General features: G+C 47.0%; 1 protein-coding gene across 2 annotated transcripts in view; it reads right to left on the bottom strand.

Annotated features, from left to right (window-relative positions):
- arr (low-density lipoprotein receptor-related protein 6) overlaps positions 1-24,806 on the bottom strand; it is a 319,317-nt gene that overhangs the window by 197,394 nt on the left and 97,117 nt on the right. For both annotated transcript variants that reach the window (XM_065450135.1, XM_065450136.1), the window contains 3 exons: positions 17,985-18,135; positions 17,789-17,923; positions 9,192-9,588 (listed from right to left, as the gene is read on the bottom strand). In XM_065450135.1, coding sequence (XP_065306207.1) covers positions 9,192-9,588; positions 17,789-17,923; positions 17,985-18,135 — 683 coding nt within the window. The remainder of the gene's footprint in view (positions 1-9,191; positions 9,589-17,788; positions 17,924-17,984; positions 18,136-24,806) is intronic.

The following is a 24,806-nucleotide window of genomic DNA, read 5'->3' as shown; positions in this document are numbered from 1 at the left end:
CGCTAGTTTTGCAGTCCACAAGGCAACAAAGTCGAATCATAGTGCTCGCGAAAAGACTGAGACCGACTCTGACCGCGGAGCTCTCGTCAAAATGGAGTACGTTGTAACACAAGCAGACGACACTTGCTGTGTGCCGGAAGTGCTGAAGTGTACTGAAAAATTGTTCTTGTGCATTCTCTTTATGTTACTTTCTTTTTATAAAAACAAATGAACTAACATTCCAACTATTACGAAGATTATTTGTTTACCATACAGTTGGAAAAATTATCGACCACGCGCCCTGGTCAGCCAATCAGATAGCTCGCCCACGTGACGTCATATGGGTTATTTGCATCATATGGGTAGGGGCGGCTTAAAACTCCGCCGAGCAGTGCGCTACGATCGGCAGCGATGTGTATTTTTAAAACCTTATAATAAATTACACGCTTTACGCAGAGCACTTGGATGCATCAATTAATGATCAGAAGGGCCTACTCTAACGACTCAGTACGTTTGTAGAAAATCGCCAAAATCGTTTCAGGGTCCCTTTAAGTGCAGACTGCACGGGCGGTCTCTTGTAGAAGCCCAGCGTCCCGTCGAACACAGAGGCAAAGTCCCGGAATATGTTATCAAGTGAGGATGGTTGCTGATCGATGCGTTGCACTGCCGTGATATTGATACCAAGCACTGGAAACCAATCCAGCCCGAGAAGACTTGGGCGCTCGCCCTTGACAATGACCAGGCGCAATGGGCTGTCAAAATCTTTGAACTGCCCTCGGACGGTACAAACTCCACGTACAGCGATATGGTTGGCTTGATAGTCCCTCATGATAACATCAAGTCGCTGCAGGTTCTGCACACGCCCCTCTGGAAAAATGCGTCTGGCTGTGGCGTCGGAAATAATGGAAAAGTCGATCCCGAATCCACCTCCATTTGACACTGTGTGCCTTGGATTTTTACACTCACATGTATCTTCCTCTTGGCGGGTTTGACACTTCGTTGATAGCCGTAACTGCCAAGTCGTCGTAGTATGAAATGTTTGTGCGAGTAGTGGTCTTGAATTGTTGCGTTCGGGCTTGGTCTCTGGCATTTCGACGTGGGCTAAGCTGCCTGCGCAACCGGCGGACCTTAGCAATATGCCCGGTTTTTCCACATTCCCTGCACTGGGCACCATGGAACCGAAACAGGCGGCGTTTGTGCGGGCCTCCACAGCTGGTGCAGGGGCCGCCCACCAACCTCTCAGTGTCCCGTCGCTCAGTGGGGCTCACATGTAACTGAAGAACATCTTCGGCGGTGTCTTGCTCGCCATCATCGCCAGTCGTCGTCTCTTGATGCACGGGCCCGAAACGCGGCGCGTTGGTGGTTTGAAACGAGGCTAGGCTGGCTTCCCGGGCAATGGCCTCAGCGGCGACTGCTTCCTCGACAGCACTGGTGAAAGACCCCTCTTTTTTCACCAGTAGTCGCCACTTCACCGTGTCGTTCTACAGTCCGAACACGAACCGATCCCGTAGCACGGTGTCAAGGTCGTTGACAGTGCAGTGCTGTGCCGTCGTTCGAAGAGCAGCGAGGTAGGCGGCGGCAGACTCACTTGGTGCCTGGTCGCGGCGATGGAATTCATATCGTCTGGCAAGCTCAGTTTTGGCGCTAGGTGGTCGCGCAGAACGGCGAGGATTGTTTCGAAAAGTGTATCCTTCAGCTGGGCCGGTGCCACGAGTGCCCTGGCTAATTGAAAAGTGGCGGGACTGCAGCGGCAGAAGAATTTCGATCTCTTCTTGCTGGCATCTGTAACGTCCTGCACCTCGAGGAAGAACTGGAAACGTTCTGCATAGTCCTCCCACTCTTCAGGGTGAGTGATGTCGAAAGGCTCGAGCCCCTCCGTTGTGGTGGCCGTCATTGCGAACGAGTACGGACAGGACCTAGCTTCCCATTGCGGCAGGCTCATTCAGTCCCACCCTCGTCACCAGTGTTATGTTGCTGCATGGGTCATTCGCGAGGCACCATCGCGACAAGGCGTGTCGGCAATAACCTTTTATTGCCGTCACGAAACAAACACAGAACAGGGAAACTTAATTTAATAACCACTGGAATATATACATTCTTGCGGCCAGAAGATGGCGCTCTTCAACACTAGGGTTGACTGACGAAGATACGTCATCCGCTGAACTCAGCGACCAGAATCGGTACACAACAAGACCCGTGCGGTTTTCTTGAGGTAGAATATTATATTAGCCAGCATAAGCATGTTATCCCACCTGTTGTGTGCGCTGACCCATTCGTAATTCTGCAACGAGTCATCGACGTCGTCAATCCCAGAAAACATGCCAGGGTCGCGAGGCTGGGCCAGGATGACCGGCGGCGGCGGCGGCGGGCCCGTGGTTGAACTCTCTCCTTCGGATGACATAGCAGCCAGGTTACGTCTGCTGCAGAGCTTTGTCTTGCGCAAGTGATTACCCAGCACGTCCACCAATGATGTTAGAGGAAGGAAGACGCATGCGTCTATCCACAAATGACTTTTAATGGCTGAGCCAGCAAGCGTAGAGCAGCGATAACACTAAACTCTTCTTCGTAGTCTCCAATGCCACCATCAGCATCCTTTTCTTCCCACATTACCGACTGTGACAATATGCAGCTTGACGGCCCGGAGTTGTACTGCTGGGTGGGAGTTGAGCGTGAGCATGACCTCTCACTGCTTGGAAGTAAGGAGCTGACCTAATTCCGGAGGAGGCGAGTCCTCCAGACATTTCCAAAGTATGTGATCTAATGTGCCTCTATCGCCACAATGAATGCAGGAGGGATACATGTGAGTAGAAAATACGGATGAGGCAGCTGCCGCTAGTGCTTTTATTGCGTGTGTCCTTCTATTGTCAGGATTTACAGAAATAAAGCAAAAGTATTAATTAAAAGCCGTGCACATTCGCGCCAACAATGATGCAGTAAGCTGTTAGCCCAAGTAAAATTTCAAGTGACAAGTTCGAGGAAAGTCAATATAAATATCAAATGATGTGTGTGACAAAGCTCTGGTAATGGCAGTTTAGGTGTGTGAGTGTGTGTGTGTGTGTGTGTGTGTGTGTGTGTAGTGGGGAAGGAGGGGGCTTGAGCATTGCCCAGGGGCGGCTCAAGCATTGCTCAGGGGCAGCCCCCCCCTTTGCCGTAGTCGGCACCTATGACACATGGCATCACGTTAGTGTATGAATTTTTCTCAGTTTTTTTTTTATATTACCTTCTATTTCCATTAACCCTTTCCCCAGCACAGGGTAGCCAGCCGGTACTTACCACCCAACTTAACCACCCTGTCTTTCCTCCCCTTTTGTCTCTCAGATGCGGTGGTGGAAGTGGCGATGGTGTTGGTTAGGGCAGGGTTAGCTGGCAGATAGTTCCAGCTGGTAGCTGCCTGAAACTACTAAAACTGCCTTTCTGTTGCAATCATGGTCAAATTTAGCCAAGTCACAGTTTTGTTCACGTCCTTTTCGCCCCAATGTGCCTTTTTCTTAGCACCTTGCTGCATTCTGGCAAAGCTCTCATTTCTACCACTTATATTGCCATTACAAACAAGATAATGCAACTTGTTTTTTTAATATTCATCTTCAAGTGCCTGTGAACAGCTGTTTACGAAATTTTTGATGGTTTTATATTATTTTGATTTTTAAATAGTGTTTGTTTTCGTCAAAACTTCAGATTTGTGGTGAATTGTACAAATGATAATTTGTGATACAGCAACAACATTCAGCACTATTGTTGAACAGGTTAAGGTCTCACAGTCCACCAAATTTCAAAAGGCTACATCGATTGGTTTAGTTGATAAAAAAAACGTAACTATAGTAACTTTTGAAAATTGTAGCAAACTAAGCTGTTATTCTAGAACACTTCTGTTTTGCAATGAAGCCTCAAACAGTGCTAGCTGAGCTTTCTTTATGTCTACATTTTATAGACAGAAATGTATTCTTTATGGCTGTAATATATTGTATTTCACATTGTTGTGAATTTGCGAGGATACCTTGTACATGAAATAGGCGCCTCCACACTGAAGAATGTCGCAATTTTTTTCCTCCTAAAGTATTCATTTGGCAAAGAAGCCACATTCCCTTTCGTGCTACCGAGTGATATGTGCATAAAATATGAAATATTCAATGCAATCAAAAATTTGAACCAGTGTTGATCTCTAGTGGAATCACCCGGGGTGTTTTGTGATGTAGGGTTTCTTGTACATATGGCCTCTGGTCTGGTGTGCCTTCGTCCCCCCCCCCCCCCTTTTGTATGGCATTCTTTACTGCTGCTCTAAAAAGAGCATGGTGCCTGGGTTGCAGAACTCTGTGTGGGCATGAATATAGTTCCAGTGTTGTACCTGCAGGCTGTCTGATTGACAGCAGTCTCCAGTACGATCAGTGAGGCATTTTCTTTTTTTTTTTTTCCGGTCAAATTGGCCATGTTACTGAATGAAGGCTCTGAGTGTCAGCAGCCTTCCAAGTCATCTTCACTGACAATGGCTGTGGAACTTAGGACCAGAGAGCGAGTGATAGACATGCAGCTGCTAGATGCTTTCCAGAATTGTACTTTTGTATGATGCCTCGATCACTTCTGCAGCCAGGTGTCTGTGCCAGCCCAAGGGGCCTAGTGAACAGAACTCATGATGAGGTTCTCTTTATGAAGGGGTGGTATGATAGATATTGTTGCGAGCTATCGTGACAATATGATAAGAGTAAACGCGCAATATGCTTGGTTGCGGGCCCGAGGTGCTGACGTACGAAATTCGTAGTCGCAGATACAAGGAGTCGACACTCGATGTACTTAGTCGCGCAGTCCAAGATGCCGACGAGCAAAATGCTTTGATGCAGGCTCGAGGAGTCGACACTCGATACGCTTATTTGTGCAGTTCAAGGTGCCAACGTGCGAAATGCCTAGACGCGGGCTCGATGAGTCGATGCTCAATGTGCTTATGTAGTGTCATTGAGCGGAAATACGGGAAGAAAGAAACGGAGTGGACAGGACAGACGCTCACTCACAACTGGAGTTTCATTAAAGGTTTTCCAGGGAGCGAATGGCAGCACATGCGCAGTCAAAAGGCTGATACAAAGCTCAAGCATAATCACATGCAAAACATACTAAAGCCCAAAGAGATATCTAATTTCTTTATCCGTCAAGGCAACTGACGGGACACTGACACACGTGGCAGATAATGCGTATATCTGGCCAGCCTCAATAATTTCTCTCGCCAGTATGTCATTAGACTTGTTTAAAATGGATGCATTTCTAGATAGCGGACTGCAACCTCAATCTTTGATGTGTGCAGGAAGGTGCATACCACCTGCAACAGCCTTTAAAGACGCCGAGTGCCTCCCTGAGTCGGTCATTTATACACCAACCCGTTTGGCCAATGTAAACTTTACCGCAGCGGAGAGGAACCTGGTAAACGACATCAGTGGCGCAAGTCACGAGGGGGTTTACATGCCTCTTCTCACATGCATTTTTTGGACTTTTCTTTTTGCTCCGATTGTGTATTATTAGAGAGCACAACCTTGCGAGCTTACAGGGGGCTGTGAAAACTGCGTCCACCTCATGTTTGCGTCCTACTTTCTTCAGGTTGTGCAAAACTGCATGTATGTAAGGCATAACCACAACCTTTTTTGGTTTCTACTTTTCCTGTGTGGGTTTCTACTTTTCCTGTGTGGTTGCGGCGGCTGCCATCTTGAGCTTTTTTAAAAGCAGACCACCCACGGCCACCAAATGACTGGAGGGAAAACCCGAGCTTTCCAGATGTGTCACCTGCAAACTGAAGCTCTGCTCGACCTTGTGCAAACAGGACTTTCTCAAAGCCGAATTCAGGCACAGCAAGGCAGTCCCTCGTCTGACGAGCTTAGTGTGTGAGGTGTCATAAGGTAGAAGGCTCTTCTTGGAGCGTGGTAAATACTCCCAACAAACATGGTCTTCTCATGTCAAATACAAAGCGATGTCTAAAAAGTGCAAAACACCATTGGCGGGAAGTTCAGGGGTAAAAGCCAAGGAACGTGAACTACTATTAAAAAGATCTAACATTATTCGCAGCTGATGGGAGCATTTGGTCATTCGTTAAACTTTAAAAAACAAGAAAGTCATCAACGTATCTGTACACTTCTTAACACATGCCTTTCTACAAGTTCAAGCTGCCACTGGTGGTCCAATTAGGCTAAAGATATCACACAAAGCACAGGCACAACGCAAGGGCCGATGCATATGCCCCTCCTTTGCACATAGGTATTGCTGTCGGGAGCAGTTCGCGATTACTGCGGGCGGCGTGTTCGACACATGCGCCACCATGTGCACTACACTCAGCAGAGTTACACCATATCTTTTCTTTGCCTCCATACAGAGCAACATGCGCTCAAGGACTTGTCTTCTGTATCGACCTTTCACATACTGAATAATTCCCTAATCCAGAGGCTGCAGGGAAGCCGTTGTGGTAGGCAGAAAAAAAAGCAGCTGTATGTTTGTTAGCCCCAACACATTATTGTGCGCACTACCGTTATCTAGAACAATTAGCACTTTGCGCAATTTTGCACAATAACGGCGGTCCAGTTCACGCTGCCAGGCCTGAAATATTGCTGAGGCCATCCACGCCTTTCGATTCGAGCGATAGTCTATGGGAAGTTTGTTTATGCTTTTGAAGCATCTTGGCTTTTCTGCTTTGCCAATTATCAAAAGCGGTAGCCGCTCCTTGCCAGTCATGTTGGCAGCCAGCAAAACTGTTATTGCTTGCTTCGTTTACCGCCAACACAAGGGTCTCCCTTAAATGTGACGTTTTTTTTCAGCAAAGCTTTGTAGAAGAGGGCCGTCTCATCTGCGTTAAAAGTGTCGCAGGTATCATAATCGGCTAGGTGTGCGGTTAATCCGGCCCTCCAATCTTCGACAACGCCTTCATTCACAGCCCCTTTCTTGCCACACGCTTTTGTTGAATCGGTCGATCCAGCCATCCGATGCCTTGAAGTCTTCGATGCTGGGCTTCAGCATGTATTTTTCGGCCTGCGCACAGATAAGGGGGCCACTCAAAGGCAGCTGTACGTCGTGCGAATTGGCAATCCATCTTAACAACACTTCTTCAAGTTTCGGGTGCTCAGCCATTCGCAGTCTCTTCCTGTTGTCAGTGAACTTGTCGCTGTCGTACGCCTGAAGAAACTCCGCTTCATTTTTCACATACGTAATGGAGCTTGCTTCTCTTCACATTGAATTTATTCGTGATGACCTGCCGAGGCACCCCTGCCTTCACAGCTTTCAATATTTCTGCTTTCGCTGCCAAATTCTTTGCCTCATACTTCGCCCGCTTTGGTGGGGCACGAGAGCACATGGTTGGTGGCACGGCTTGCGCGGCGCGGCTAGGCGCGGCAACAAAGCGACGGCTACACGCACGATGTCAAGAAAAAACAAAGTATAAACTGAAAAAAGAAAAGCGCAAACAAAATTAAACACACACACACACAAAAAAAAATCTGCTGTCCTCGCACACACCTGACACAAACCGATAAACATGATAAAAACGACAACAAAAAAAAACTGCACAAGCAAAAGACAATGTCGTAAATGGCGGACAGCAATACAAAGAAAAAAACGTATGTATAGATTAGGGTTGCTAGGATAGACCACTCACTACTGTGCCGATGACCATAGCAATGCAGAGGTAGTGCCAAGCGCCAAAAGCGACTGCAAAGCCAGAAGTGCGTGATTGCCGCCATGATTTCTGAGACGTAGGTTTGTCTATTATGTAGCAATAAAATAAACATGGCGGCCTTGACGTATTTTCGGCCTTTCGGCACTCCCAGCACATGCAAGCATGGCCTTTGAGATCGGCACACGCTAATCGGAGACGCCATCACTGGCGATGCGATTTGAACACCCCCTGGTGCCACCCGATCCTATATGCCTCACGTACCTCTGAGCTCCGCAAACAGTCCGAACTAATCAAACTACGACCGAATATGTCCGAATTAACGGGAGTTTCGTGCCATAGGGTTATGTACATGTTTGACGGGACCACACGGTGCGTCCGAATTAACGGGGGCCAAATTAACTAGCTTTTACTGTATTGCCCTTTACTGCAGTATATGCTCACTGGTGTGCACAACTTTAACCATGCAAAGAAGACTACGGCTCCGTGGCCTACTGAACCACTACGCAGTCGCATATGGAATTAATACTAAAACAACAAAAGGTTCTCAGGCATGTGCAACACGGGACTTTCTTGCAAGACAGGCTTTATGATAGCATCCTTCTGTTCCAATGGGATGGTCTTTTGCTTTCCACTCGTATTGGTCATGAAATCAGTGAACAGCGACGCAGTCAAAGAGGGCATGCTGCAATGCGAACCATTGTGTCCGTGCAGCGCGTGGCACAGAACACGGTGTGCAGACTACACAGCTATGGTTGTATTCCTGGGAGACCTCCGTCATTTGGCGATACATAGTTTCAGCTTCGCAAGATTTCACGAACCTATCAAAGTATCTAGCCGACAGAGCTTTGAGCAGCACCAGAGATACTGTTGACAGTATATGAGGATGCGTTCGGCCTATGAAAGCCAAGCTATCCAACTCGCCACCCTCACACAAACCCACTGAGTGAGTGCGCTAGCTTCCTTTGGCCGGCTTGCGGCCTCCGAGATTGCACTGATGCAATCTCGGAGGTCATGCCTTGCTGCGCAAGCCAGTGTGGCATGCCGCAGTGAGAGAGAGAAGTGGAGGAACTGGTTTTTAGCAAGCCGCACAGAAGCATCATTATTGAGATGTGGCACAGCACAGCTAGGCGTGGCGGCCTGCAAGATTACTACCTCAGCAGGCATGACTGCGCACCTAGCTTCACTAGCTATGTGACGCGAAGTGAGAGATGTGCAATTAAGATAAAAAGCACTGCTTGTGCGCGGCTACTGTACACATAGCTACTTTATGCGGGAATGTTAAGTGCTGCACCAAATGAGTGCCGAACCTGGCAGAAAGGGATATGCTCGGTGCACAACGGTCAGTATTTTTGGTTTCAGAGACAAATCTAGTTCATGTCTATGGGGATATGAAGGGGAATTTGCTTTGTTAAATCGCGTTTGTTATAACGAGGTTTTAGTGTATATTACAGCTCTTTGTCAGCATAACCTATGGGCGTCAGCATTTAAACATGTCAAAGATACACTTGTGCAAACCAAGCCCATATAATTAGCAAATAATCATAGCAAGTATTTTAGTTTGTTCCAGCTGACTCACCCTTGCGGTGGGTCCAGCACAATGGCTCGAGGCTCGGCGAGGCCCTCGGCAATGAGGACCTTGCGGGCTGTGCCGTTGAGTCGGGCCACCTCAATGCGGTCGGTACCCGTGTCCGTCCAGTACAGGTTGCGTGCCACTACATCCACAGCCAGGCCGTCGGGGTGCTGCACCTCCAGCGTAACAACAGCCTCCTGGCCAGTGCCGTTGAGAAATGCCCGCTGGATCAGACACAGCTCGTCATCTGTCCAGTATACACGGCCTTCCACGGGGTCATAATCCAGTGCAATCGCATGTTTGAGGCCTCGCAGAGGCAACACCACATCTGTGTAGTCTAGTGTGTCCAGCGAGATGCGCCGCAAATCCTTGCGACGCGCCAGAAGTAGGATCTGTTCTGCACCTGCGGTGTAGACGGCTGTGGTCACTAGTTATAGAGCAAAGGGTTCAGGAAAGGCAGGCAGGTTAACCCTTACACTGCCACTCCCAAGTCATCTCGAGTTGCACACATGCAACACCCTGCCAAGTTTTCTCGTGTTGCCTTTTCTAACTTCATCCCTGCCACTTCAGGAGACAACTTCTGTAGAAAAAAAAAAAAAAAAAAAACTCATGGCTATGTCGTGCCATCTATCGAGAAGTCATATAAACACATACAACTTGTAGGTTAAATTTTAGAACACAGATGGAACGCACGTTTCTAAATCTGAGTCGCTTCGTCTTAGTCTCAGCAGCGCAGCCTTGGCGAGTCATAGTGCCACATGCATCGGCGCTTTGAAGGACGAAGAAATTCAGGAACTGTTGATGAATTTCAATTCAGATGTAATTGACAACTAGGAGGCAGATATGCTAAACGGCCTGTCGAGCGAAGACAGCGAGGAAGAGCCCCTGCCGCCTAGGAATCTATGCAAGGGGAAGCTCAGCGAATTTCCGCTAAAAGAAGAAAGAATTCAAGCCTTAGAAGCATGCTTTCAACCCACCTACTTTAGAAATCTGCAATGGCATCACAGCGGTGGCCAGTGAGCTCGAGGTTTTTGAGAGTTTGTTTACGCTGGTAGGGAGTGAGGAGAAACAAAAGAACTCGGCAGTGAAAGGGTTAAGGGATGACGCGGCTTTCGCAGCGTGAGAAATGGCCAGAAAATCAATATTTTGAAAATCCCACTTTCAATTTCTAGAACTTCTTTTAGATCAGATTCCAAATATTTTCCCTTAAAACCACAAAAATTTGTTGTATTAGACAAGGTGGCAAAAAATTGCACGACGATAACAAAAAACTGTTTTTCAAACCAAAATATCTCTGGAACGGCTTAACTAAGTGCCACCATCATGGTCTCATTCGAAAGCGAAATATTCAGTATAGAAATTTTCCGCTTCAGCTGTCTCCACCATACAGAAGCAAGTGCACGAAAAGCAAATGGCTGAAGGTCGTTGTGGAGCCATATTATGAGTCCAGCATGTTTCACCATTGGCCCAGTGCTCGCTCTGTAGGGACACCATCTGGCCTTCACACCTTGCAAGCTCTCGTCGTCTCGACCACAGTTGTCTCTACGAGTATGGAAATGAGCGCGACATGCACATCGCAGAAGCATGACCGATCCCCTGCTACTGGACATCTCAGACGCCGTGGCTAAGCAGTCCGACCATCAGCGATGTGGACTTCATGGCCAAGCACTCGGTGCTCAGAATCCTGACATGCGCATAAGCCTTTTCGAGCATCGGTACTTCTGTCTTCACTTTGAGGGCCCCTCAACATGGCGTTCGTGTTGTCCACTTCGCTGCTCTTGTGTCCTGTCTGCATGCCTCACCTCTTTTTTGCATAATGAATCCTTATCAACTAGCTCAGCTTTCTCTCGTTCTAAGCACATAGCAACTTTTGGTCATGTGCTGGGAGTTATGTGTCATCTAGGCAGCGTTCTACCGCAAGACTTTTCAAATTGGTTCATTAATAGTTGAAATAAAAATATTTCAGTGCTGCGAACCTGTGATTTCATGAGTCGAGCGTCAGTGCCAGCAAAGACCCTTTTTCCACTTGCTCCGTCAAGCCTCCACAGTTAAAATTCCCTCCCTGCGTTCAATGAGCATGCCAACTCCAATGTGCGATGAATGGCCGAACGTCACCTATGAGCCCATTCTAGGATACCACTATATTCCCAGAGCTCTCAAGTTTCAAGTCATCATACAATAACTTCACTGATAGCGCACACGCGCCCATCAGCTTTTGGGCAGCAGACGACGACGCCAGTGCCAACTTCTGCTTGAAATAGCCTTGCCACGTTTTGTTATGAAGGCCACAGTGTGAGATATTCATTGCAGCAAAAACGTTGCTCATCGCTGTTTGTCGATTTCCAGTGCTAATCATCGCACGAGCGGCGAGAATGTTTCCTACTAAGGGGTTGACCATTTTGCTGTTTTTCACATGCAGCGAGCTCCACTCGGAAACATCACCACAGTTTTCACAAATGACCAGAAGTCTGACGGCAAGGCTGTATTCACGCTCCTATCAAAAGTCACGCAGCCACCACAGAGACTACACTTACCGCGATTCTTGTTGAAAGACGCTAAACATTGTCTTCATGAGCTACTGCTTCTCGATTACCAGACAAAAAACAAATCATGCACGATTTTGAGCGGACGCGAGACCAAAGCGCTTATGGCTTCCGCACTGATAACATAAAAGCGCGACCCCGTCTCCGCCGGCCCGTTCGCACCGTCATTGAGGCTCGCACACATGCAGGGTGTCTACCAAGTTGACATTTCCAAATTCCCTGAGTTTTCCAGGTTTTCCCTGAGTGCCATTGCAAATTTCCCTGAGTGATGCAGAACTATGTTTTATATCAACACGGGCTGAAACCATATCGCCTGATGCTGTCACTCTCTAGTAAGCACATGAAAAAAAAGCAACTTAATCCAATTTGAATACTAAGGAGCAGTTTTATGTTATTCAATAAAAGAATAGAAGGCAGGGGTTAGTAAAATGCACAGCAAATAAAGTGTCTTCGAAAACAATTGCAAATAGGGTCGGACATTATCAAATACGAATAAAAAGGAGATGCATACAAAGGCAAATATTTTCTAATATGAGCTATTTCTATCAACTGATAGCAACCTCAGTGGGATGAGGCCTGAACTCTGTCACTATTGAGATTCTCTCTCAACAGCTCGTGAGTCAACCTCAACAGTCCTGACATACTCTCAACCCGCGCACGACGCCCGAGTGTTGTGTTGCACTGCTTCAAAGAGTGTATTTTGGTTTGGATGAGGGACACCTGCATTTCGGCATCAACCAAAACTTTACTTTTTGAGCTCAAGCTCTTTCAAAACGGCGGCAACAAGCTTCCTTTCTCGTTTATTCCTCAATGCGTAGGTCACTTCTGTTCTTGACCGCCTTCCGCCACTCGTTCGCCCCAAGGACCATTTGAAGCATCTTGATCAGTTGCACAGCCCACGACCGATTTTTCGAGCTCCCGAGGGGCCGCGAAAACGTCCAAAAAATCGGCCAGCTGGAAAAAAATAAATGCGTGTCATTTACTCCCCTTAGGGGCTCAAACCGCCACAGGCACGTTCGAGAACGCTCTGAAGGCCTGTCGGTACACATATTAGGCATACCTGTGCTCGTACTGTGACAGGAAATGCCGGGTGCCCGCGTGTATAATTAAGATATACATACCGTACTCCATGGCAATAGCCCCTTCCCACGCTTGTTATGCTTCACTGCAATACTTTTCCGTAAGCTTTACCGAGTAACATTTCTGTACAGAGGCGAAGCTGACTTTCACGAACCGGCATTATGCAACGCACCGTTTTTTCCAAGTTTCTAAGCCAATCGCGAGGACCACAAAGGTGGAGTCCGTGCCATTGCTGAATGCAGCGAATTCTTTCAATAGGAAGTTCAGCACCCAATGGCAAGAAGCTTCATAGCGAACGTCGAAGCAGCTAGGCCTAGCGTTGCCGCAGTGGTGGCAACGGGTGCCAGCGGATCTGCGTGCGAGAGTGCCGGTTCAAGGCGGCGAAGTAATCAAAACGGCAGCGGTGGTGCCTTTGATTGATGCTGTTTCGGACCTGCGGTCACGGCAAAACGTCCGGAAAATCGGACGGCAAAGAGTTCTTGCGTCGGAAATTTCACACGTTCTGATACGTTGACACTATGGGGTACGAGGTGGCGCCGCGAAGCCGTCCAAATTATCGGGAATCCGGAAAGTCGCTCGTTGACTGTACACTGGCAACTCCTCTTGCCAACGACAGGGCGTCAAAGACGATTCATTATGATTCCTGTCTGCTACTCAAGCGAGCATTACCGCGACTTTCGACCCTTTCAATAAAATTGCCGCTCATTTTCCCCGATAGAGGCCCAAATTCCCTGAGTTTTCCCTGACTTTTTCCAGACTACTCAAAATCCCTGAGAATTCCCGGTTTTGCCGGTTGGTAGACACCCTGACATGTCCAATTTCCACTTTGCTGCCGAAGTTCCTGCCAGTTGTTGGAGGTTTTCCCCGGCTTCTTTCTGAAATTCCACTGGCTGCACCATCTTTGTGTCATGCCAAACGCTCCTCCTGCGATCAGCATTGGCCGGCGACGTCGTTAGGCCTAGCTCGCTCTCACCAGGTTCGCTACATCTCGCGTCACAGCCGTCGCTTGCATGGTTGTCGCTGTGTTTTTTGGCAGGGTCGGAGCACTTTTCGAAGTTGTAGCACGCTTGTTTTCTTTTCTTGCCAAACTTGTTTCGAGTGGCAAACTCCCGACATTCTGACATCACTACACAGTACGCCAGCGGCTTTCAAAATGGCGTCATGGTTCGCTTTTCAAGCATGTCCGCACACTGTAGCCGATGGCGCCAGCCGCCTCAGCCAATCGCAGGACTTTTATTTAGTCATCTGCACTGAATGGGCGAATGGGGCCGCACGCTGGGACTTTCTTTCAGTGCGGTATTTCTAAATAGCGAATAGGGGGACAAAGAAAGTGTGGTGGGAAATTGAAGAAGAGAAGTAGTTCTTTGAGACGCGACCAAGATGGCCTAACAGCATAGGTCGTTCAGCAGCAGCGGTGTGGCATGAAAAAGGCCCCTTTTTATGTTTCTTTCTGTCAAAATATAGCTCGCCGCGGTTACATAAATTTATACTGCGGCTAAAATATTGATCCACGACACAGGAAACTTGATCAGAACAAGCGGCAGTGTTTGTATATTATGAAGACACCACTTACAAGAAACCAATTTTTTCCAGATTTTTTTGTCTCTAAGACCTGTGTTGTCCCCCCTTAAGTGATTTTTGGAGAGTGGCGAGTTTTTAGTATATAGTATATAAAGGATATAGATATAGGATATAAGTACGTAGGATTGTCCCAAGACCAACAGAGCAGTTTGAATTATCCGTCAATTCGAATGAGGTAATCTTGAATTACCGTGATTTTGCTGTAAAATTTGACACATTTTCGTGATAAAAGCATGCTGAGGTTGCTCCTCATCTTATATAGCAATCTTTAGCGTAACGTGGGCTGACGTCTGGCAACCTAAGGTGTGCATGTTGGCAGACGCATCACGGAAGTCGTATCCATATAGAAATGTGACTGCTGGCATGCTTTTTCTTTCTTTTTGTGTGTTGTTGCTGCTGCATCTTTTCGTCATCACCTTTTCCACTCAAACTCGTGCATGATTTGTTTTTTTTTTTTTCTGGTGATCAAGAAGTAGTAGCACACGAAGACAATGTTTAGCGTCTTTCAAGAAGAATGTTATAGACTTATCCAAAGCGAATGACAACATGGCTGCTCAGCCATGTTGCCATCAAGTTTGGCATTTCTGAAAGAAAAAAAAAAGTGTGACATTGGCTGGCATTCCATATAAAATGGCATTTCGTGGACTTCGTGAAGTGTACAGAGCTCAAAGATGACACTTGCAGATGTTGCGCGGGAGCTTCATGCGTGCTCACTACTGGTGACACTGCAGTGAATTTGTTCGAAAGCTGCAGCACGGTTGTGAAAATAAATGCGTTTTGGCAATTTTTTTTATTTCTTTTTCACTGCAAAGGTGAAAGGTCAACCCATATTCTGTTTACACAGTAGAAACGTGTTAGAACAGAGTAAATACTACACTTTCTTCGTGTTTTCAGTAGCTTCAATCTTGCATATGTTACGTGTGCCAGTATTTTGAATACACACTCTAGACAGGGTTGAATTTGTACTCAACTCCGGTGGCTTCCTGGAATAAAATTAGTGCGAGTTTCGCACTTTTCTGTGCCCTTGCACCACGCATCCTTCTTAAAGGGACATTAAAGGCAAATATTAACCATTTCAGGGTCAATGACGTAAATATACAGCCCCGCGAACAAGTCCAAAAGGGCCGATGCCGTATATTTACGGCACCATCTGTGCGTTTAAAATTGCGCCAATTTCCTAACTTTTTCTTTCTTGGCATGTGCTGCCAATATTTGGGAATACAAGAAATTATTTTCTCGCACCTCCCTCCCTTGGTTTTCATTGCATGGTTTGTTTGCTACGGCGCGTCTACATACTACCACTGCATCGGCACGTGCACGCGGGCGGGCTGCGGTCAGTTTCCGTTTTGTTCCACGGGCAGTTTGGGCTTCTTGCGCTCACCAAACTGATGTCTAGCTCGTTACTAATTGCTCAAGGGGCGACCACCTGTTACTCACTTGTTTGTTTCTCATCACAGGGGTGCGGATACCAAGGATGCCACCGCACATGCATTTCCTTTTGAGGGGCGGCGGGGAGGGACTCGCGAAAACTATTTGCCTCTGGTTGGCGATAAGATGAAAATTAGCGGAAGTTTGTCAGACATTTCGCTTTTTTGACACGCAAACAACCACACAGCTTTTTTGAGTGCGCTCACCTGCAAAGTTCGATTACACTATGGACGTAAATATTGCTGCATGAAGAAAGCAGGCCGAGTAAAATAATGCATACAGTCAAACCCGGCTATATTAAACTCACAAAAAAATGCCTATCAGTTCAATATAGAGCATAATTCGATATAAGCCTGCTAAATAATTGGATGTCATAAAAGCACACACCATTTATAAAATCACTTTATTGATGAAACTAGCCTAGTTTTGCATGTAATAGTCCTGCATTTTCTTCTACTAGGGCAATTTCGCTGCCAGTGATGCACGCGCTTCTTCACATTTTCTAAGGAGTCGGAGCAGCTGAGGCTGCAACCTTCCACATTCGCGCAGAAGAACCGGACCATTGCGAGTGCACTAATCACCTCGGAGGACGTCGGCAAAGGACCATCATTGCTTTCCTCATTGTGCCCCCTTTCACTTGTGCTCGGTACGATGTCGGCAATGTAGTCTCCATTTTCGGGCTCTAGCGTGGTCGCAACACCATCATCTGTATTCACATACTCATCGACCGTTGATTCGGCCACGTCTTCCTGAAAGTCTGACAGCTAGCTCCAAACTTCTGCAACACTGGCAACAGCTTCGTCACACTCATCAGGATGAATCACTTGTACACAGCCGTGTGTACGCGTCGGCCGCCACGGACACCGGGTCGCGAGTTTGTCCACTTTTGCCCTAATCTCCCCCTTAGTTTTCAAGACCATGCTGAGAGTGCGCCTCGGAATCTTGCACGCTGCAGGGCATCTCACTTCTCACCGTGTTCTACCCGATTTATGACTTTGAGCTTCACAGCAAAAGGCGAATTCTGCCTCTTCATCTAGGCAACACTGCGGGAGAAGGCCCACAAGGCGCAAGCATAATGAATCCGAAAAGCAGCAAGACAACTTGCACTTTCGCCATCTTGCACGACGAGGGCACAAGAGCCTCTGATTGGCTGTCTGAGCAAGCGCTGCGGGCGGGCCACGATCATTTTTTGCATGGGGGTGTCGACGGCTCATCCGAGGCAGCGCGGTCACGGTAGGGAGAGCAGCTGGATGGAGCCACGCCGCCGGGTTTACACGCCACCACGAGGGAAAGCCAACTTCTGGGGACACTTTTCCACTGCTTGACTTCTGATATATCGGGTGTCGCTGGTATTTTTGTTCGACGTAAGCGTAAATTTTGCTATATAAACTCATTGTAATCATACTATGTTCAGAAATTGTTCGATACACAGAGTAATTCTATGTAAATGGGTTCGATATAGTCAGGTTCGGCTGTATAGATGCTCACTCAGTAAGCAAGTAGCTTGCAACGTCACGGCTGGCAAGCATGCCAGTGTTACCCGACTGCTATGCCGTTTGAGTGCAATATGAAAAATTTGATTACAAATTACGTGCTAGCTCTAGTGCGCTGCAATTTGGCAATGCATTCTTGAATGCACAACGATTACCTTGCACAATTCAGATTGTGATCGAAAATAGGGTGTCACACCCCCTTTAAAGCCAAGCTACCGAGATAACCAATTTCCAACATAACGGAGCATCATGAAGCTAACTTTTTCAGAACTAATTCTGGACTGTCACCCTATTGTGCTGAGGCAGAAAGCAAGCCACAAATGCATTACAAGTGTTCCATGAAAAGGGGTAAAGCATTCCCAACTGTGGTAACAAAGTGCGTGCTCTTGCCCTGCAAGCTTTTTCGTGACCAACTCAGGTACCCTTGCTGTCCAATTCCCACGTAAGCAAGCATGTAAGCAAAGGTGCAAAGGCGCACCTCTGGCACAGGTGCGCGAGTCGTTGAGCAGTCGCACCCCTGTCGGGCAGGCGCAGCTGTAGAAGGGGGCCTCAGAGGACACCAGGCACAGGTGCGAGCAGCCACCGTTGTTGTAGCTGCACTGGGAGCCCTCACCTGCAGAAGGGTGGGGGCTCAGTGACAGTGCCGCAGGACACAGCAGTCGTCAACAACCTACCCTTGGGCTGGCGCACAGGGCTGTAGGCCTGGATGTCCATGGGGTCCAGCTCTCCAACAAGCACCGTGCGCTTCTGGCCACCCGTCTGCTTGGAACAAGACAGCACTGCCCGCAGCTGCCAGTCTGTCCAGTACAGCGTGTCACCCACAACCTGCACAGGGCCAACGCATTGCACAGCACGTTCAAAATTTGTTTTCTTGCCTAAAAGTGTTTTGACTAATGTTGATTCTCTTTTTGACTAATAATAAGTGCACCAACCAAGTGGAAAACATTTTAAACATCTACAAAAACAATATGTCGATGATTACACCCCTGCGAAAAATTTACACCACCAGCAAAGAAGAATACATTTTGTTATTGCTACTGTGTGTGGTTGAGCTCTATGCCACCAGGTGGGTGCACCGTGCAGACCATTCACATTTGCGCTTCTGTTCATCCCCTGAAACGACAGTCAAGCGGCCAGGCCCTGCCCCTAGCGCTTGCGTTTGCCCTAATACCCGACTCACGAAACGCTGTTACGTTAGTAATCTTCCGGGGTAAAGTGACGGCCGCAATCGCGCAAATCCTAGCGCCGATCGGATAGCGGCAGTCAGATGCGCTGCAGCCAGTCCACCCGTCTACTGGCTTGCAAAGAGACACGATGTCGCAACTGGACATATTGCTAGTCGCTACGTTTGCAGTCCACAATGCAACAAAGCCTAACCATAGCGCTCGTGAAAAGACAGACCGACACTGACGGCGGAGCTCTCGTCAAGAACGGAGCACGTTGTAACACAAGCAGACGACAGTTGCTGTGGGCCGGAAGTGCTTAAGTGTACTGAAAAATTGTTCTTGTGCATTCTCTTTATGTTACTTTCTTTTTATAAAAACAAGTTAACTAACATTCCAACTATTACGAACATTATTTGTTTACCATAAAGTTGGAAAAATTATCGATCACGCACTCTGGTCAGCCAATTGGATAGCTCGCCCCACTGACGTCATATGGGTGATTTCCGTCATATGGGTAGGGGCGGCTTAAAATTCCGCCGAGCAGTGTGCTGCAATCGGCAGCGATGTGCATTTTTAAAACCTTATAATAAATTACACGCTTTACGTGGAGCACTTAGATGTGTCAATTAATGATCAAAAGGGCCTACTCTAACGACTCAGTACGTTTGTAGAAAATCGTCCAAAGCGTTTCAGGGTCCCTTTAACAACCCATTGTTCACTGATCAGTTTCCTGGTGCATTTCATCATCACCACCAGCCTATTTGATATCCACTGCAGGATGAAGGCCTCTCCCTGCTATCTCCAATCCTGTACCAACCGATTCCAGCTAGCGCCTGCGAATCTCTTAATTTCATCACCCACCTAGTCTTCTGCTGTCCTTGACTGTGCTTTCTTTCTCTTGGCACCCGTTCTGTAACCCTAATGATCTACTGGTTATCTAACCTACGCATTACATGACCTGCCCAGCTCCATTTGTTTCTCTTAATGTCAGTTAGAATATCAGCTATCCTTGTTTGCTATCTGATCCACACCGCTCTGTTCCTGTCTATTAACGTTATGAATAACATTCTTCGTTCCATCACTCTTTGTGCAGTCCCTAACTTGTTTTCGAGCTTCTTTGTCAGTCTTCAAGTTTCTGCCCCATATGTCAGCACCAGTAGAATGCATTGATTGTACACCTTTCTTTTTAATGATATTGGTAAGCTTCCTGTCAGGATCTGACAATGTCTGCCGAGTGCACTCCAACCGGTTTTTATTCTGTAAGTTTCCTCCTCATGATCAGGGGCTGTAAGTAATTGACCTAGCTAAATGTACTCCTTCACAGCCTCTAAAGGCTGACTGGCGATCCTGAACTCTTGTTCTCTTGCCCGGCTATTGATCATTATCTTCTTCTTCTGCACAATAATGTTCTACCCCACTCTTACACTCCCTCTGTTAAGTCCTCAATCATTTGTTGTAACTTGTCCCCAGTGTTGCTGAACAGGACAATGGGATCTGCAAACCGAAGGTTGCAGAGATATTCACCGTCGATCCTTACTCCTAAGCCTCCGCAATTTAATAGCTTGAATACTTCTTGCAAGCACGCAGTATAGCATTGGAGAGATAAGCGTAAGTGGAATGTGTACAATGCAAATATATGAGATCATTAGGAACCATAAAAAATTATGTAAACATTGAGCAGAAACAAACAAAAAAATAAAGAAAGAAAGAAAAAATTAACGAAGTTTACACAATATTTGGTAACATGAAAAACGCATAACCTAAAATGCGATGTAGACAATCAGTACCCATCAGAACACGAGTTTAAGGAAACAATCAAATGATGATTTAGGTAAGCAACCTACACAGATACATATCAGATAAGACAGAATGAATTTCATACAATGCCAAGCGCATGAAAACACTGTTTAAGTAAATATTCAAGCAAATGTGGGTTCGGACAGGTTGATACACTCTAAAAAGGTTAGCAGTGCAGCATGAGATGATGATAATTTCGTAAGCAAGACAATGTTTGAATGCAGCGAGTTTCATTCAGCAATAGATAAAACTAGAGGCTAATTTTGATAAGCGTTAGTCCTGGCAAATATATGTTTTACTTTATGAACATGGTCTGTGCGGGTCGAGATGTGGGGAGGGAGAAGAATATGGACTCGAGCGAATGCAATGTTGCTGTGGTAAAGGCTACGGAAGAAGGACAACTGTGATAATTTCCTGCGCATGTCAAGTGAAGAAAAATTAAGTAATCTCTTTAAGGCGGACACACTTCGATATCGAGAGTATGAAGTTAATTAAGATGAACCGCGCAGCTTTATTTTGAACTGATTCAAGTAGGTTCGCGAGATTAGAGTGATGGGGGTGCCAAATTATGGATGCATATTCTAAAGAGGGCCTGGTAAGAGAACTGTACGCATGCAGTCTGGTATCTGTGAAAGTGCCGTTTCAGGAAACCAAGTTTTTTGCATGCTTTTGAGATAATGTGTTCAATGTGAGCATTCCAGCTTAAATTGGAGGTAAGTAGGACACCCAAGTACTTGATTGAAGATACTGAGTCAACAGTAGTACCTCGTATTGTATACTGGTCAGAGGTAGGTCGAGTTATCAAAGCAAATTTTACGTGTTTAGTTTTGGCTATGTTAATTTCCATTTGCCATGTGTCACACCAGTCAGTTAGTTTTGTTAAATCAGACTGCAACACAGAGATGTCGGCAGGGCAGCTTATTTCATTATACAACATGCAGTCATCTGCCAAGAGACGTATTTGTGAGGTAATATTAGTTGCGACGTCATTGATGTATATTGAAAATAGTGGACCAAGGACGGATCCTTGAGGAACTCCCGAAGTGACGTGAGTGCGGTTAGAAAAGCAGTTGTTTAGGCTGATTACTTGAAATCTGTTCGTTAGGAACTCCTCAATCCATTGCGTCATGTTGTAGTTAAGCTGTAGGTTTCTAACTTTCATTTTTAGTTGATTAGGAGGTACCTGGTCGAAAGCTTTAGAAAAATCAATAAAAATGGTGTCTGTACTAATCAATCTGTGCAAAGAAATGTGAATATCTGTTGCAAGTTCATATAGCTGCTTCTGACATGAGCGATTTTGGCGAAAGCCATGTTGGCTATTGTGGAGCAGGTTATTATCGTTAAGATAGGCTATAATGTGAGAGTATAGGATGTGTTCCAGTAATTTGCAACAAATAGATGTCAGTGATATAGGTCTGTAATCATTAGGGTCTGCTGTGTCACTAGATTTAAACGCCAGTATTACTAATGCTGATTTCCAATCTTCCGGTAGGCACCCTGAATTTAGCGATTGCTGAAATATTAGAGATAACAAAACTGAAGAGTAGTGCAAGGTTAATTTTAGAAGTTTAGCACTTATACCGTCAGCACTTGGGCTGGTTTTATGAGGAAGCCTGTCAATAGCACGAGAGACACCATGTTCCGATATTACGATGGACGAAAAAGGGAAATAAATAGATGGTTGTTCAAGTATGCGAGTGTCATCAAGCGGCAGTTTGTGAGTAAAAACTGCGGAGAAGCATTTGCTAAATAGCTCTGTGCTATCTCTTGTGTTAAGCACTGCTCCGCTTTCGGAAATTAGTAAGGGAGCAGTGTGATTTGGTTTTGGGTTAACTACCTGCGAAAACTTTTTCGGATCAGTTTTTATCATTATGGGAAGGCTGCAAATAAAAAACTTGTTTTTAGCTTCAAGAATTGTAGTTTCTGAATGGCGCACTATGGTTTTGTAATTTCACCAGTCGTCTGGAGCATTTGTTCGGGCAGCTTTTCTGAATGCTCTTTCTTACTTGCTTATGCACTTCTTCACTTCGCGATTAAACCCCGGATCGTTCTGCCTTGAGCTGATGGTCATTTTTGGTATACATTGTGGTCTCCGCCTATATAGCGGTGCTCCGCCGGGAGTCACCTAGACCACCGCGCGGGTCCGAGGATCCGAGCCCCTCAGGGGGACGATCAGCTCAGCCGCGTGTGTAGCGTGTGCCCGAAGCAGACGCTCGTTCGGTCTCCTCTGGGAGCGAAACAGAGCGCCACAAGGAGAAGGCCCAGAGTACAAGGAAGGCATTTATTGTACGACCACCTTGGCGTTCAGGATATGCCGTATACACCCGTTCCAGCGCGAGGCTCATGAGCCGAAGCTCCCGCAAGTCAAGGGGTGACACTCAGTATCTCAAAACGTGGTAGCACGCAGCTATATGGGAAGATGGCTCCCAACGACCGTGCTACCAGGGCAACGTTCTTTCAGCTCGGGGTAGCCTCCGAGGGCGACTCGGCGCAGTACGACTGCGCACGTCAAGTGAGCCACGTCTCTTTGGCGTAGCCTTCAGAACCGGAGCAGCGAATAGGTACGCAACCGCCTCGGGTCGAGGACCTTCGGCGAGACCGGCCAACCAAAGGGATGACCGGGAGAATGGGAAGTCAGTACGCACCGTTTCGCTGTCCGAGAGCTTCTCCCCGCGTTGCCGCTCCTCGGTCGACTTGAGTCGCCAGGAGAGAGGGAACGCGGGTTCCCACCCAAACAGACCAATCGGGTGCGCCCCTGGACCGTTCGGGGGCGGACGGCAGCAAGTGTTTTACGGTCCCCCTGCCGTTTTGTGCCCTCATAGGAATGAGAGAGAGGGAAAGCGGTGGACCGCGCGCGCGAAGTTCAAAAGCGACCTCGCCGCGCTCGGCTCCTATGCCCAAAACGTGCTGCGCTATGGCGCTGCAACGAAATGGGCTACGCAGTCCCCACACTCTCCCCTCCTAAATCGCCCTCCCACCGGTCTGACGTGGTCAGACTAGCGGGGTGCGCCAACCTCAGCTCAGCCCAAACAAATTTCTACAATTGCTCGTAAATAGTGGCATGCATGTCTATGTTAAGATAACCATTAAAAAAAATAATTACTGATGGATACAAAGAAAACACGAACGGAAACCATTTTATAAAGTTACATCAGTATAATATTATTATAAGTCACGGCATATACAAAAGGCAACACACACACGCAAATAAACAAACAAAAACAAAACAAAAACAGGAATACAGGAGCAAGGGAAACGGTAATAGTTCCACCCCAACGAAGACTATTTACAATTACACACAGAAAACGCGTATAGTATAGTAAAGTTAAACACAAAACACAAAATGATAACACAATAAAATAAAATGATAATAATAATGGCGACTCCGATCTGCAGCATCCAGGGCCATTCGCAAAAGAAAGGCTTGGCTCCCAACGGGACCTGGTTGAGGCCGGCCCGGCCCCTCGGCCGAGCCGGACATCCAAGAGGAACCACCGGCCGCGTCAGACGAGTGCTCGGCGGCAGGACTGGGCTGCGAGGAGTGTGGCCACCTGGACGTGCCAGCAGGATGGGGCACCGCCCCTGACCTTCTGCAGCAGCGCCCCATGGAAAGCGCAGAGGCGGGTTCGCCAAGATTTGATTTCTCTAAAGCCTTTGACCGCGTGCCTCATAACCACTTGATGATAAAGATACGCAACCTGCAGCTGGACCAACGTACTACGCAGTGGATCAACGCATTTCTAACACACCGCTTTCAGTCAGTTAAGTTAGGAAGCTTCTTATCAAGACGTACAGGCGTTGCTTCAGGGGTACCCCAGGGTTCGGTGCTGGGTCCACTGCTTTTCTTAATATATATTAATGACATCACGTCGAACATAACATCATCAATACGGCTATTTGCAGACGACTGCGTAATTTACCGAGCAATATCAAGCCCTTGCGACATCATTGCTCTCCAGACTGACCTTGATGAACTAACTCACTGGTGCGCCAGGTGGCAAATGGCTGTTAACGCAGACAAAACTAAACATGTCAAGTTTACCTCCGCTGCTAACACAAGTCCTAATGCCTACACTGTTAATAATACTACCATAGAAACTGCAGCGTCGGTAAAATACCTCGGCGTAAATCTTACCTCTAATTTATCCTGGAGCACTCATATAGAACTGATTACTACCAAAGCCTTAAAAAAACTTGGTCTTCTTAAACACCGACTACACCAAGCCAACCAGGATACAAAACTTCACGCATTCAACATGCTAATCAGGCCTGTGATAGAATACGTCTCAGTGATCTGGAACCCTCATTATACCTATCTTATTAACATGTTAGAATCTATACAAAACAAGGCTGCACGATTCATCCTTTCCCGTTACTCTCGATATCAAAGTGTAACATCACTGAAAATATCGCTCAACCTCCCGCCTCTTGTCATGCGCAGAAAATTCAGCCGATTATCCTTTTTCCACACTCTCTACCACAATAACACACCATTTGCAAGTTCACATCTTCTCCCGGCGCCGCACACATCGG

This window comes from Dermacentor albipictus, chromosome 3 (genome assembly GCF_038994185.2).
Source record: "Dermacentor albipictus isolate Rhodes 1998 colony chromosome 3, USDA_Dalb.pri_finalv2, whole genome shotgun sequence".
In the NCBI taxonomy this organism is placed as follows: Eukaryota; Metazoa; Arthropoda; class Arachnida; order Ixodida; family Ixodidae; genus Dermacentor; species Dermacentor albipictus.
The sequence above is the reverse complement of the archived record's forward strand: the minus strand, read 5'-3'. Positions and strand labels throughout refer to the sequence as shown.